This window comes from Nuphar pumila, chromosome 4 (genome assembly GCF_984573655.1).
Source record: "Nuphar pumila chromosome 4, dmNupPumi1.hap1.1, whole genome shotgun sequence".
Classification (NCBI taxonomy): Eukaryota; Viridiplantae; Streptophyta; class Magnoliopsida; order Nymphaeales; family Nymphaeaceae; genus Nuphar; species Nuphar pumila.
In genome coordinates, this window is record NC_143252.1 from 22,595,150 (window position 1) to 22,610,610 (window position 15,461).

At 35.6% G+C, this 15,461-nt stretch overlaps 1 protein-coding gene across 1 annotated transcript in view; it reads right to left on the bottom strand.

Annotated features, from left to right (window-relative positions):
- Nucleotides 1-15,461, bottom strand: part of LOC149839629 (chlorophyll synthase, chloroplastic-like) — an 85,053-nt gene that overhangs the window by 36,007 nt on the left and 33,585 nt on the right. The window contains exons 6-12 of the mRNA XM_090002697.1: nt 14,474-14,560; nt 7,538-7,603; nt 7,358-7,441; nt 7,179-7,240; nt 6,925-7,000; nt 6,776-6,838; nt 6,572-6,653 (exon numbers count right to left, since the gene is read on the bottom strand). Coding sequence (XP_089858823.1) covers nt 6,572-6,653; nt 6,776-6,838; nt 6,925-7,000; nt 7,179-7,240; nt 7,358-7,441; nt 7,538-7,603; nt 14,474-14,560 — 520 coding nt within the window. The remainder of the gene's footprint in view (nt 1-6,571; nt 6,654-6,775; nt 6,839-6,924; nt 7,001-7,178; nt 7,241-7,357; nt 7,442-7,537; nt 7,604-14,473; nt 14,561-15,461) is intronic.

Genomic DNA, 15,461 nt, shown 5'->3' on the forward strand with positions numbered 1-15,461 from the left:
GAGCGAGAGAGAGGTAAGGGAAGGCACGATAGGGGCCACTGGCCTCCTGCCAACCTTCTGATGAACGCAGAGAAAGAGGGAGAGAGAGACGGACGAAAAAGGAGAAGAGAGAGCGACGTGTACCTGGAGGTCGTCAGAGAGAGCTCACCGGAGAGGAGCTTGCCGGAGAGGGTCGCCGGTGGCGATTACTCGACAGAGGCAAGGAGAGTGGGAGAGGCGGTCGGGGGAGAGAGAGACGAGAGAGGAAAGGGGGGGGGTCTCTTTGAAACCCCTGCCTCGCTGTCTTTAGAAGGCAAGAGAGGCGGTGCCTCCGTTGGGTCCAGGTCCGGATCTGACCCGAATCTAAGTTTTTTTTTGTTTTTTTTTTAGGGTTTTACAAAATGTGCTTGAGAGAAAGGACAGGCACATTGTTGAGAGTGCTTTGACTATGATGGATGAAGAATGTATTACTATTCACTTATGGACAGAGGTTTTTCACACTACTGTCCATGTCATTAATATGTTGCCGATGAAAATACTTAAGGATAAATCTCCCTTTTATGAACTATTTGGTAAGCATACTAATTATGGACTATTGAAGGCTTATGGGTGCATTTGTTTTGTGCATATTGATACATCCTTGAGAAACATGTTTGACAAAAAGGCATATGTCTAACGAATATAAGGGATATCGGTGTTATGACATTGAAAACAGATGCATCCGCATATCAAAAAATGTGATCTTTGATGAAAAGAAGTTCGATCACAAAAATAATGCATATGAAAGAGCTCAAACAGCTGATATTTATCAGCCTTGGTTGAATGAAGATCTTTTCCCAACAGAGAATAATAAATCAGCCAACGGAGACAATTATAGCAATTCATGTGAAGATGAAATACACGAGCAGCAGTTTGAGAATCAGAAATGTGTTGATCTAAATAATCAGCAGAACAACCTTTCACATGAAGATCTTGAGTTATACAATGGCAGATTCAAAGGTAAAGTATACAGCCGCAAAAATTTAGATAAATATAACTTGGAATTTTTGCAAACAGAGGCTGAAACTAGGGACAAATCAGGTGCAGCCTAATACAGCCAGCAGTGAAGGTGATCATATGCAGCCAGATGTGAGGAGATCCACTCGAACCAGACATCCAGTAGAGAGATGGGTCAGTTATGAGAATTTCAGTAAAGATCACCAAACATGAAGAGCCCAAGACATATCACCTTGCATCAAAATCAAATAGATGAATTGAGGCCATGAATGAGGAAATAAAGGCATTATATAAGTGTTAAACATGGGATATTATCCCGAGACCAGTTGATAAAAATGTTGTTGGGTCAAAGTAAGTGTATAAGATTAAATATAAACCCGATGACAGTATAGAAAGACACAAGGCCAGATTGGGGGCAAAAGGATTTACACAATAACATAGACTGGACTATAATGAGTGTAATATCGTGTGTGTTTCTATAGTTTTTAAATTCTGAAATTCTGAAATAGGCTAAGTGTTTTATAAAGTTGATAAAAATCATGAAAAATATCCTCAAATATAGGTGACATCAACGAGATCTGGGCGTGACCCAGGGCCCACTGACAAAACCTAGTTGAGACATTTAATATTTGTAAAACTTTTCATTTTTTTACCTTTAAACTCGAGCAAAAATTGAGCGAATTTCAGGTTAAATTCAGGCAAGATTCAAAGGCGAAAATCAGGTAAGTATATCGTTAGACGTGTCTCGTAATTCTGAGAACATTGGTATTTCGTTTTTCTGAAATCGAGTTATGGTTGGCCCAAAAATCGCATTTTTCAAAAATGATCCGCCTTTAGTTTTACCATTTTCTACCCTATATCCAACGATTTTCTGGTCTATTTTTGTTTCCAAACCATGGTACGGGTTTCTCTCTAACTCTTACAGGAAGAAAGGGGTGTAAATTGGATTTAATGTATACATATTAGAGGGAAAAAGGAAATCTGGAATTTAATACAAATACATATATATATATATATATGTATGTGTGTGTGTGTGTGTGTGTGTGTGTGTGTGTGTGTGTGGAATGTTGATTATACATGTATATGGGTCGAATCCTTGGTGAAAGATCGATTCAACTATGTGCACAAATCTGGAAATATATGTAAATATATTTTCAGATTTGTCGACACTCATGATTTCTATCTTTTTTTATGGGAAAAATAATAAAGGAAGCATGTAAATAGACTTCTTGATATTTTGTTCATGTTCATGTTCATGTTCATGTTCATGTTCATGTTCATGTGAATATACATGAAATCTGTTATTTCTAAGTGTATTTCTTGCTTCGTATACATATATGTATATATATATATAGGGTGCCCTACTGATTTTTGGATGGACTGTTATTGAGTTTAATCTGATGGATTGGTAATCAGATTTAACATACTGTTTTATGGGCTGTTATTGAGTTTAATTTGATGGACTGAAAAAGAAAAAAAATCAAATTTTAACATGCTACTTCTTGGTCTGTTATTAAGTTCATTAAGGTTGGACTGATAATCAGATTTTCACATGCCTTGCCGTGGACTATATTGAGCATTTAAAACCCATAAGCATATTTCTTTTGGTCATGTTAGTGGCCTATTGTTATCTATCTGATTTCTGGTTATAAAATTTGTTTTAATACCTATATGTTGACTGCTATGATAGTTTTTTTTCTGACTGAAATTCAGATTGGTTAAACCATATCAGGGATTGTTATTAAATTGATTTTAGTCTGACCAGACCTACTGCAGAAAATTCTTTTTTTGTTATGTTGTTTTAGACTTGTCCATATATGTTATTCTTTATGCTTATCAGATCTACCTTATGCTGTTAATTTAATGACTATTTTCAGATTTAGCAGCATCTTAATTTGATGTTAGACATTAAATCTAACAATATGTTGTATTTGATAGTTGTCATTAGATTTAAATATATTGTTATTGGACGACTGTTATCATATTTGCAGCGTATTGATTGAGTGTAAACCTGATCAGTTTTGTCAACTCCCAGTGAGTGCAAATCTGATCAGATTCGCAAAGCATTGCTTGAGTGCAAACCTGATCAGTTTTGTCGACTCTCAGTGAGCGCAAATCTGATCAGATTTGCAGTGCTTTGCTTCAGTGCAAACCTTATCAGTTTTGCTGACTCCCAAATGAGGCAAATCTGATCAGATTTGCAGTGAATTACTTGAGTGCAAACCTTATCAGATTTGTTGACTCCCAGTGAGTGCAAATCTGATCAGATTTGCAGTGCATTACTTGAGTGCAAACCTGGTCAGTTGTCAACTCCCAGTGAGCGCAAATCTGATAAGATTTGCAGTTCTTTGCTTAAGAGCAAACCTGATCAGTTTTGCTGACTCCTAGTGAGTGAAAATCTGATCAGATTTGCAGTACTTTGCTTCAATGCAAACCTGATCAGATTCGCATTGTTTTGGCATTTATAAATCTGATCAGACTTGCCAAGTTTCTTGTATATGCAGATCTGGTCCGGATCTATTGGGAAGATGATTGTTTAAATTGTGAATTCAATCTGCCTTGTGGTTGACTCGATAAGTAATTCATGCACAATTGAATTCATGCACGATTATGATCACGTTTGAATTTGATGTATGCATTTTTTGAAATGATACATAAATATGACTTGGATTTGTTTGATTGCTATTGCTCATGTCATACACATTGGAAATTCTGAAATTCATTTTGATGTTTGCATGAATATGATCATGTGTATGTTTGAGGGTTTATGCATGAATTGGATCATGTTAATGTGTGTTGCAAGCATCTGTTGGCATGTGTATGCAAATTGATTTATATGTGCATTCTTGTTGTGTGATTGAATGCGCAATGTAAACATGTTTTAAACAAGTGTGTGTTTGCATGTGTATGCAAATTGATTTATATGTTCATTTTTGTTGTATGATTGAATGCGCAATGTAAACATGTTTTAAACAAGTGTGTGCATGTTCACTAAGAATTTCGCATTAGATGCATATATCACTTGAGATGCTTATATGGTCAGTTGTGAACCAATGCAGACCATGTGACCCCAGAGCATGTGTTGCTCCAAAATTGTTTATGCATCGCAAAAATTGTTCTAGAATTATTAGCTTTCCAAAATTATTGCATTGTTAAAATGTGACGGGCCAGGGTCTGAGTTGGGTTTTGCATGTTGATTTGTAAAACGGTTCTTGTGTAAAGGACTTGAATTTGTTAAAAAGTTAAAATAGACAAACAGTATAATTAATTTTCTTCCAAAATGTCCCTTCCATAGTATGGGAATCTTGGATGGTGGTTTTGGGAAAACCGTGAGGATACTAAAACTTTGTGTGCGATTGTGCCCCTTAACCCAATGTGACGGTTCACCTCCCGGCCACAGTTTTAGGGAGATTTCAGACACTTTGTCTGGGAGTGGTGGTGGCGTTATTGTTATTGGTATACCAAAAAAGTGGTGTAATTGGATGTTGTTTTCATTGATGTCCCGACATTAGATGTTGATTTCTAATGAGTCGATGGAAGGTATTGATTCCTGATATTGGTCGAGGAAAAAGTGTGGAACCCAGTAATAAATTACAAATTGTGTGTCAACTACAACTGAGAACCTAACTTGGACTTTGAAAATTCTGTGCTCGTTTTGAGTATCTGCAGATTTAATGAAAAGTGAAACTAAAATTTTGTGCATTTAATAAGGACATGCATATAAAAGAAACTCCGATCATAACTTAATAAGTTATTCATGCAAGTGCATGAATTATGCATCTTTATTGTTCTACATTAGTTTATGCATTCATACTTATTCTGTCTCGTATGAAAATTGTTATTGCATGATACTTTTTTAAATGCTTGAATGGTAAATTGATTATGAAATTGTTGTTGTTATATTCCTTTGAATTTATGCATGAATTTGGTTTATGCTCTTTACTTTCTATTTGGATTTTTAGAGGAATTCGTACAAAGAACTGTGGTTCTTACCCTGTATTTCAAAAATGTTTTTGAGGATCGGAAGCTCAGTGATGGGGTGACTGCTACATGGAGCCTGCGAGTTTGCGTGACATGTTCTGATGTTCTTGACAGAGTGGCTTTATGTTACAGACTATTTATTTATTTTTGGTTTTTATGACATTCATTTTATTGGTTAATAAAGTTGGTTATTCCTTCGTTGATTCAATGCACTATCTCTTTTGGTTTGGTATTTATTAAATATGTAAGTCTCCGGATCATTGGGTTTAGTTTCCACAATTGTTTTAAGAAAAAAAAATCACTTTTCACGTGGATAAGTTGGGGTCGTTACAATGAGAACTTTAGGCCAATAGTAAAAATGAGAACCATACGTATTATTTTGTCTTGCAACTATGGTTGAATATTAAGCCACTTGGATGTTAAAAATGCATTTTTGTGTGGAGATTTGAAGGAGAAACTTTATATGGAGCAACCTCAGGCATATAGTGAGAAGGATCTCAATCAGTATGTATGCAAATTGAATAGAGCTATATATGGACTTAAGCAAGCATCCAGATCGTGGTTTGAGAGATTTTTCCTTTACATTCAAAAGCATGGATTTATCAGGTCTGAGAAGCATATTGTAGAAATCAAAGTTTTAAGTCAAAGGTTCAAAATGAAAGACTTGGAAAGGCAGAAATATTTCTTGAGGGTCGAAGTTGATAGAGGAAAAGACACATTGTTGCTGACACAACATAGTACACCATCGACCTGTTAAATAAGGCTGGTACGATAGACTGTAAGCCTCTTTTGACTCCTAGTCCATTGAATCAAAAGCTCACTTGTGATGAAGGTGATGTGTATGAGGATTCAACCAAGTACAGGAATCAAGTATCACAATACATGCATTCTCCAAGAACTAGTCATGTGGAGGCTATTAAGAGAATACTTCGGTATCTTAAAGGTACCCTTGACGATGGTTTATGTTACAAGAAAAGAGATGAAACAAATAGTGTTATAACTATAATGGCTTATTCAGATGCAAATTGGACAGGTGATGCAGATGAACAAAGATCAGTTTCAGGATATAGTGTATTTCTTGGGACAAATCTTGTATCATGTAGTAAGAAACAGAAGGCACTTGCACGTTCCAGTACAGAGGCCGAGTATAGGGCGATGGTTGTGGCTTCAGAAATAACATGGGTTAGATACTTGCTTAGTGAGTTAAATTAGAAGATGTTATCTTTTGTGCTACTTTGCGATAATCAAAGTGCTATTAAGATTTCGCTTAATCCCATTCAGCATGGTAGAACAATGCATATCGAAATAGATCGCAAAAGGTCAGGCAGTCTTGTTACTTTTTGCTACATGACCATGAATGCTGCATTTGTCAACAAGAAACGCAATCTATTGAACAAATTAGGTTTTTTTGGTTCATTTATCCTCAATTACTTTAAGATCATAGTTTTGTATGAGCCAAAAGCTGGAAATACACACAAGAATCACAAATAGGCAATGTCTAGTAAACTTCATGCATGAAATTATTAAAATTGAATGTCTCGATGCTTTATAGTGTAGAATACACTAGAAATGATGAAAGCAGATTATCTTAGAAAGCATGAAAGAGATCTCATACCGGCCACAGACAACTGAGTTACGTCTATTGCACTAACACATATCCATTTTGCAGCATCAACCCCAAATGCAACTGGCAGTGACTAACAGAGTGACCAGAGACAACATGATACAAGAAAGTTAGAAAGTTGCGTCAATCTACATGAACACACAAGTTTAATGGCATGGAAACATAGAATATAAAAGCAAAATTGACATGGCAAACCTTCAATCCCAATGTCCTATCCCCCTCAATACTTTTGAAGTCATTTACTATGGCAATACCAAGCTGTGTTTCAATAAGAGACCTAAATTAATCAGATATCCACATAAAAAGAAGGGTTTGAGAAGATAGAAAGAGAAACCAAAATATACTCCTGCAATGCTATACAAGAGAGTCAACACGATTATGTCACTGGTAAGAGTCCCAAACAAAGCCTGGCCTGCCCACCTATACATAAAACAACAAACTATAATTTGTGTCAATTATCTAAAGAGAATAGTTTTACATGACAAAGAAGAAACTATGATATTATAAGACAAGTCATGAGTGCAGCATTACGTTGTGCCACCCCACCAATTTGTAAAATTCATTTGCAGATAGAAAAATTATATTGCTGAAGACATACCATGGCAAACTGATGTAACTTGCACCAAGAGCAAAGTTACCAATCCAACCATTCTGTTTGAGCTGAAAAAAAAAAAAAAGATCTATTACTACTGGACATATACAATGAGGCTTACCAGCATAGAATATGTGAAGTAATTAGTAGATTGTGTAGAAGTTTCTTAGGAGGAAGAACCAAACCTTTAGAGGTGGAGCAGAGTATATGTAAGAAAGTAGGGATCCACCCAGAGCAAGATAAAAAATTATTGGAAATGTATGACCCGCCTATAATTAGAAATTGATAGAGATAATGAGTGCATGCAATCTGATATTTTCCAACATATTGAATGAGTAAGGCTCTATATTGAACACATGACTCACCCACACATCCAATAATGCACCCAAGCCAAGGCCTCCTAGAAGCAGCAACCAGATCTGAGTTATGACCTGCAACAACATCCATAAACAAATAGAATCACCAACTAATTTATCTCATCCAAGTTCCACATAGACCAAGGCAGATAAAATTGACACAGAATCATTGTGGAAACATAATCAATGGCAACACTACCAGTACTAAGAGATTGACTCAGGACACCTTGACAGACCTTTATTCAGACCTATGAGTTTGTTGGTGGTCTCAGAAGGCAATGGTATGTGACCATTATAGCATGTTTTGTGATTATCAGTAGCTGTTCTTATGTAAGTTAGCACTAGCTTTTTACTAACCATGCATATGGAAGCTCAAGACTTGTACACTAAGGGGCACTTGAAACGCGAGACAGAACCCATGCAGGACACCAAACTAAGCATGTTGTTTTGTGATTATATCAGCAGATATCCTATGTACATTACCACTAGCTTGTTACTAACTACACATATGGAAGCTCTAAGACTCGTACACTAACGGGGCACTTGAAACGCAATAGAAAACCCATGTCCCCCACATCTGGGAATTCAAACACTTCCAAAAGTTCTCATTATTGATAAAATAGCTCACGGTAGCTATATTTTGATTTGAAAAAAATTGCATCTTCTCTCCATCTTCATCTTCATCAAACCTGGTCTAAGTGTGATGTCAATCTTTTGTGTTACTAAAGCTTCGTGCCATGCAGTATGTAACAGCTCATGTTTCTCTTCCCTTCTATTATTTCTCTCATTTTTTCTCTCCTCATTTTCTTTTCTTGTCACTTATGTCATATGAGCACTTTGTGTTTGTTCCATGTTGAAATGAAAAAACACCAACATGGACTACAAACACATGGTAACACCATGTCCATGACTTTGTATAGTAGTTGCATGATTAGTTGTGTGGTATTATGAGTGAGATTTTCTTAGAAGAATGTAAAAAATCACGGTTGTCTTTGTGAGAATTTGAGATCAAAGGAGATACTTTAGAATAAAAGAAAATGCAAGGCTCTATTTTTTTTATATTTCTAAATTGAAAGCAATTGGCTCTCTACATTTGTTTTAAAACACATAATTAGGGTGCCTTTTCAACAACAATTTATTATGACACCATTGCAACATTACCATGATCAATTCATTTTGGCAATTTTTAGTTGTGATCATACCTTCTGATCTTATCAACACGATAAACTATAGAAAATTGGTACTTCAAGAGTCCCTGCATGCATGTGTCGACATTAGAACTTCCATGTGCTGGTGCTGGGTGCTCGTAGGTGCTGTCACACATAGACATACTATGTAATGTATAGCACATTCTTGTATTTGTACAAGTACTTTATACTTCTTGCAGATTTTCTTTATATTAGTGGAGAATCCTATATGCAATATAAACAACCCTGCTGCACCCTTGTATCCACTTTGGGAAAACCATGTCATCCAGGCCATCCCCTATTGAGACGTGACGTTATGGATCTGGATCCAGATCCAGGTTGACGTGTTTGCTGTATTTGGGTGTAACGCCCCTTCATGTATTTAATGTTTCCATTGTTGCCCCTCTTATGTAAATTTATCTTGTATACTAATCAGGGGTATTATTTGTATGTATTTTATTGTTGATATAAAAGAAACCCACGACCCATGAGGAAGGGTGTGGAAATTATTTGCTGCAGCCTTCTTCTTCTCCTTTCTCTTACCTTCCCTCTTGTGTAGTTCTTGGTGACGTGATTTGATTTTACATGGTATCAGAGCACGGCTGGGCCTTAATCTCCCCACTCAGACAAGTCTGGAAAGATCTTTGGCTTCTCTCTCCTTTTCTTCCTTTCTCCCTCTTTCTTTCTTCCTTCATTTTCTTCCAGATATGACGTCCCTCCTTTGCTGATCAAAACCTACTATCGGTTTTGGGTTCTTCTCTTTATTTAATAAAAGGGGGGGGGGGACAAAGAGAAGGGAAAATCGATTTGGTGATGTGATCTAATTTTACATTTATAACGACCCCAACTTATACCCTTGAAAAATTGCAGATTTTTTTTTAATCAATTGCGAAAAGTTTCCCAGAAACCCGAGGCCTTTACAGTTCTATTTCACATCCATAAACATCAAGGGATCTTACACACCATCCTTCAAACTAAACCCAAACTGAATCAACTTTATTAAATTAAGAAATGATAGAGTCATGAGACAAATAAATAAGAACATCAGAGTGCATAAAAGGAAATAAAAAGAAAGAGCCACATTGTCTATAGAAGTCTGTCAAGCAGTCCTGTAGTCCTCTCGTAGTTTCTCTCATGAGCAAGTCACCTTACTGGGCATCTGAAGTTGCGAAAAACACTAAAAGTAGGGTGTCAGAATCCAAGGAATTCTGCGTATGAATCACTCTAATGAAACAAATAAGCCTAAAGAATACAGATAGAATTCATGCAATAATTTAAAGGAATACTACTAGAATAATTGCACAATATTAAGTAAGCAGTATGAAATACTCTCCAAGCAACAAGATGCAAATTCATGCAATTAATATACAGAACAAGTAAATATGCATGATCTCAATGCATATGCATGAATAATTTATTATCTTTGATTAAGTTTTCTTTCATATGCATGTCCCTATTAGGATGCACATACACATTTAAGTTCCACTTTTTATTATTACCATTGCCCGCGGATACTCAAAACGGGTAAGAATTCTCGAGGTCAAGTAGGGTTTCCTAGGTAACTTAGCACACAAGTTGTATTTTATTACAGGGTTTCAAACTTAGCCCTCAACCGATATCAGGAAACAGCACCATCCATCGAAACATTAGAAAACATCATCTAATGTTGAGACACCAGAAAAAACAGCATCCACAAGTGTCACTTCTTGTACATGCATTAAATGCATGTTGCATTGGGGGTCTCAACCAAGAGTCGTTGGACCCCCAACGACTCCTTGTTGGGGCCCCCAATGCCCACTCCTTCTCCCTTTCTTCTCCCACACTCTCTCTCTCTCTCACTCTCTTGTCTACAAATAAAGGGGTAGACCCCTTTGCATTGTAAGGCTTCTTGAAGCCCATTTCTTTCTTTTATAACATTTTTATGTTTGCAAGCCATTTTTGGCTTTTGTATATGTCCATTGTGGACTTTATCTTCGCATTCTATGTGTGAATGTCCATTATAGAACATTGTGTTTATTTTCGCGTATTTCATTACACATTTTGGGTTTGGATCCAGGTTGGATACGGATCCAAATTTTTTTTTTCAAAAAGGTTGGGTTTTACATCTCGTCTCTCTCTCACACACCCTTCAATTCCTCAAGTAGTTCAGTAGGAATTCCATGCTCGTGAGCTACATTATCATGCAGAACCAATACGGAACTTTGAGAAGTAAACAATATGATGAATTACTTTAGAAGTTTTTTAGAAAAATGTTCCTTCTTCCGAATCAAATTCTCAGTCTTCTCAATGGATGCGTTCATTACATTCTTTCCTTTGTCCAGCCACCCACTTCATATAATATGCTAGCAGTTGCATCTCGAGTTGTTATTAACTTACTGATAGGGGTTTGCCAAATCCTAGCATTAATTGTAAAGAAAAAAAATGTGGTGTATGGAATAGATTTTCTTGTTGTGAGACTATGCCATTCTCTTTAACAAAGGAAGCACTTTCACTTTATCAATTGTTAGACAACTTCCCTCACATGCCACTAGACTATGTTTATATGATAGATACAACTAGTTCAAACTTCAAACTCTTCTGGAGATTATTTCAGATAGTTGATATACCTCATGAGGCATGACTTGGGGTTGCCTCAAGTTGAGTGTGTTGTTCCTCTATGTGATTTTGTTACGGAATTTTTACTTGGTTGATCCAGTGCATGAAAACCTGCATGGATGTAAGCAATGATTGCAATCACTTGGAACGTTGAATTTTTTTTTTAAGTTCTTATTAAATGAAATTGCATAGCAGTTTTTTTTGCCTTTGTATTTTATCTCTTCCTATTCACATTATTTGTTGATATGTTCCCATTTTTTTGTTTTGTTTCGCACTCTCGACCATTGAGAACCTTCAAAATTCCAAAGCGACAAACAGATTCATCCATTTTCCCATGTACCATTTCACCTTCTGAAAACTGCCCGTTTAATCTGTGACATATCATGGCCACTAGATCATCCAGCCTAAAAAAACCTGAAAATAGGCCAATAAAATATGAATATAGTATTTCTGAAAGCAAATATCTGCTGGGAAAATATTCAATGCCAGGTAGTGCACCAAACATGCAAGTTAAAAATGCATTGTGAGAAAGAAAGATTTTAAAGCAATTGCTTGCAAAAGAATAGATTGAAAAGGCATTTATGGAGCAATTGCTTGCAAAAGAATAGATGTTGACATGATGTTGAGAAATTTGGTTGTTAGTGATTTTGTTACTTAACTTTTCATTGAATGCTCATATTTTATTTGTTAGATACTTACATAGATCAAGTTGTTGCATTAATGTTACTTTTACATGTTAATATCATATTTTTGGTATTTATTTGAGATTTTTAATTTCTTATTTGTTGTTGTTTCATCAATAAAGCATTTCTTTTATTTATTTATATTTTTAGATATTTTTCTAAAGTTTTTTTTAAGTTTTCAAAAGTATATTTTTGAGGCTTATGCTTTATGCCTCGAGGCTTACACTTCGCTAAGCCTCAACGCTTTTCACAACATTTTATGGTACCAATCTGTGAACAATGGAGTTGAAGAAGAAAGCCCCTCAATCTTGGGTCTTCATTACTTTTCCACACAAAATAATAAATCTTGCAACATGAAGAGGGACAAAAAAATAAAAGCAAAAAATGATACATCTATCCTTAAATAACTCTAGACTAAAAAGGCACAAACAAAAGTACAAATGACTACATTGTCCCATATGGTGAAAAAGATAAAAGTACCTTCCAATGAAAATTTATGACACATCTATCCTTAAATAACTCTAGACTAGAAAGAATAAAAGAGAAGAATGACACATCTATCATTAAATAACTCTAGACTAGAAAGACACAAATAAAAGTAAAAATGACTACATTGTCCCATATGGTGAAAATATAAAAGTACCTTCCAATGAAAACTTATGCACAAAAGGCAAATATGCAGAAATAAACACTTGTTTCCACACACTCAGATATATTTGGACTTATGTACAAAAGGTAAATATGCAGAAATAATCATTTGTTTCTACACTCAGATATAATTTATTATCATCTAAGGTGCCCTACCACTCTCCAACAAAGCTTCATAATACATCTCACTTCCCTCATAATAGATGCAAATCTAGATGTTATCTTGTTCTTATAAATAGGAAGGAATAAAGCAACTTTTCTTTTATTCAATGGGTATATTCTCATCCTCAAGATTTTGTTGAATAGCCTACCAGACATGCAATATTCTCCTCTGAACAACCCTATGAGAACCTCAAAACTTTTTTTCCAATCTATTTAATATAGTTTCAGCTTCCTCAACACTGCATCTCATTCTTTGATCAGACTCCCTTTTGGTTCATTTTCAGATTTTTCATTAAACAACCACCACCTGATCTCATTATTTCATTAATATCATTTGATATTCATTCATAACAAACAAATATGGTTATGATACCTAGTTTTTGCCTATTCCTTATCTTGGAAAACTTGTGAGATATATTTTCATAATTCTTTTCTACATCTTATCTATAGTATATTATGTGTTCCATGTTTAGCATTCTTTAACATTTTCTTTGTCTTCCAAAGGTTATCAATTGCATCACCGGTATTTGCTACATATACACATGAACCTTAGTTCACACACACACAGCATGCCCACCAGACTGCATTCACTCTAGCAGACTCATGCACATGCTCATGCACAGACATACGTGCATATGAACCTAGGTTCAAAATCTAAGTCATACACATAGAACCCGGACACAATGATCAAGATGTTGGACCTGGTCAGGATATACAACTTTGATCCATAAAGAGAAATTTATCATTATAAAGTCAGCATTGATTCCACAGGTTGGAGACATAAATTCACATTTCTTCCCACAACAATAAGCAGATGCACTTTCCACCATCATCTTGAAAATTAAATTCTCTATTATCTTGAGAAATTATGTAAAGTCCATAATCAAGTCAAAGAATCATTTGGGACTACAATCATTTAAATGAGGCTTCATGTTAATGGTTTACTCCCACCATCATGTTTGACAGTATAGCAATAGTATATTCAATTATTTTACTCTTTCATTCATTTGCCAAAGCATAGGATCAAGGGCAGCTTCATCTTTCTCCTGATGTGTTTCCAGTATATGCTGAGGGTAATTCAAGTAATTCTGATTTCCCAACTTTGTGCTCTCACGTGTACATGTATCTTATGGGATGTATTAACTATTACCTTTATGAGAATGTTTAAGTTCACTTTAAAAGCCTCAATCAACTTTATAGTAAGTGCCAAATATTACAACTGGGTCTCCAATATTCAACTCTAGGATGCAGCAGGTATTCTACTTCAATGTCCCTAAACTTGCTACATTTCAGCAGTAATCATGTTTTAATAAACACCATCCTAGGTTATTATTCAGTAGCCAAAACTATATATACAGAATACCAACCCCTGTGACAAGTCCATGAATAAAGGTACACAAGGTGGACAGAGAGGGATCAAAGTTAGGATGACAGCATCAAGAAATGACAGGGACGCCACATCAAGTAGTGTCATTAGAAAGCCCATTTTACATCCAGCAAATGGTTCTAACCTAGGAATTAAAAGAACAAAAAACAAAATAGAAAACATTATCTCCACCACTTCCAGAAGAATGATGCAACGCATTTCAACACTAGGAAGAACAGCCACATATAAAACACTGCAGCAAGTAAAATAGTATACATGACGAACGAAGAAATATAACACATACTTCACCCTCACTTATTGCCCCCGACGGAATAGGGCGATAAGGTTCATTGATCGCATCAATCTCTCGATCATACCAGTCATTTAAGGTCTGAAAACAAGCACCAAATTGATAATCAGAACAAATGGAAGTGATTCAATTTTCATGTACTATGCTTGCATGACACAAAATTAAATTTTCATCAGGTTTTTGTCAGGTCATCAGAAACTTTGACCTGTAAATTCTTCATGAACTTTGTTTGTTATGAAAAAAAACTATATTTTCATCAAGTTTTTTGTCAGGACAGCGGAAACTTCTTGCCCAGTAAAATATTTTGTTGCATTGGTATTGCACAAATAACTATGTCTATATGGTTTCTGTTATGCTGATAATGCACGCATTCAGTTATTAGTTTTGCATTTTGAATGTACACTTGAGTGCTATTATGTAGACTATGCCTACTGTTAGAAAGTGAGTTGGAATACATTGGGTTCAATACTGAACCCATACATATGCACGTGAAGTGCAAATATACCCATTAAAGGGAAACAACACAAGCACATAATGTGCTAACCCATAAAACCCATAAAAAGGGAGAAATATGACATAAAGTCATAAGTTGCATATCATTGAAGAAACAATGGACAAGAGGTAAAAACCCCATTACAATGGAGCATAAGCTCCCTCAAGAAGTAAGTAAATACAAAGGGGAGAGCCCTTATTTATAAGCAAGAAAAGGAGCCACAAAGGGGGCTCCCAAGAGAGTCGTTGGGAGCCCCCAACGGTCACATATGTGACCGTTGGAGGCTCCCCAACGACTCTTTGGGGAGCCTCCCTATGTGGCACAGCAGCAGAAAATTAAAAAGGAAAAAAGGAAAAAATAAAAAATAAAAATGGAAAATTACAAGCAATATTCCAAAGTGGAATATGCGCAAAACAGGAATTTACAAAAATACCCTTTTGGGTGAATAAAGAATATATATTTATATTCATATATATATAGATATACATA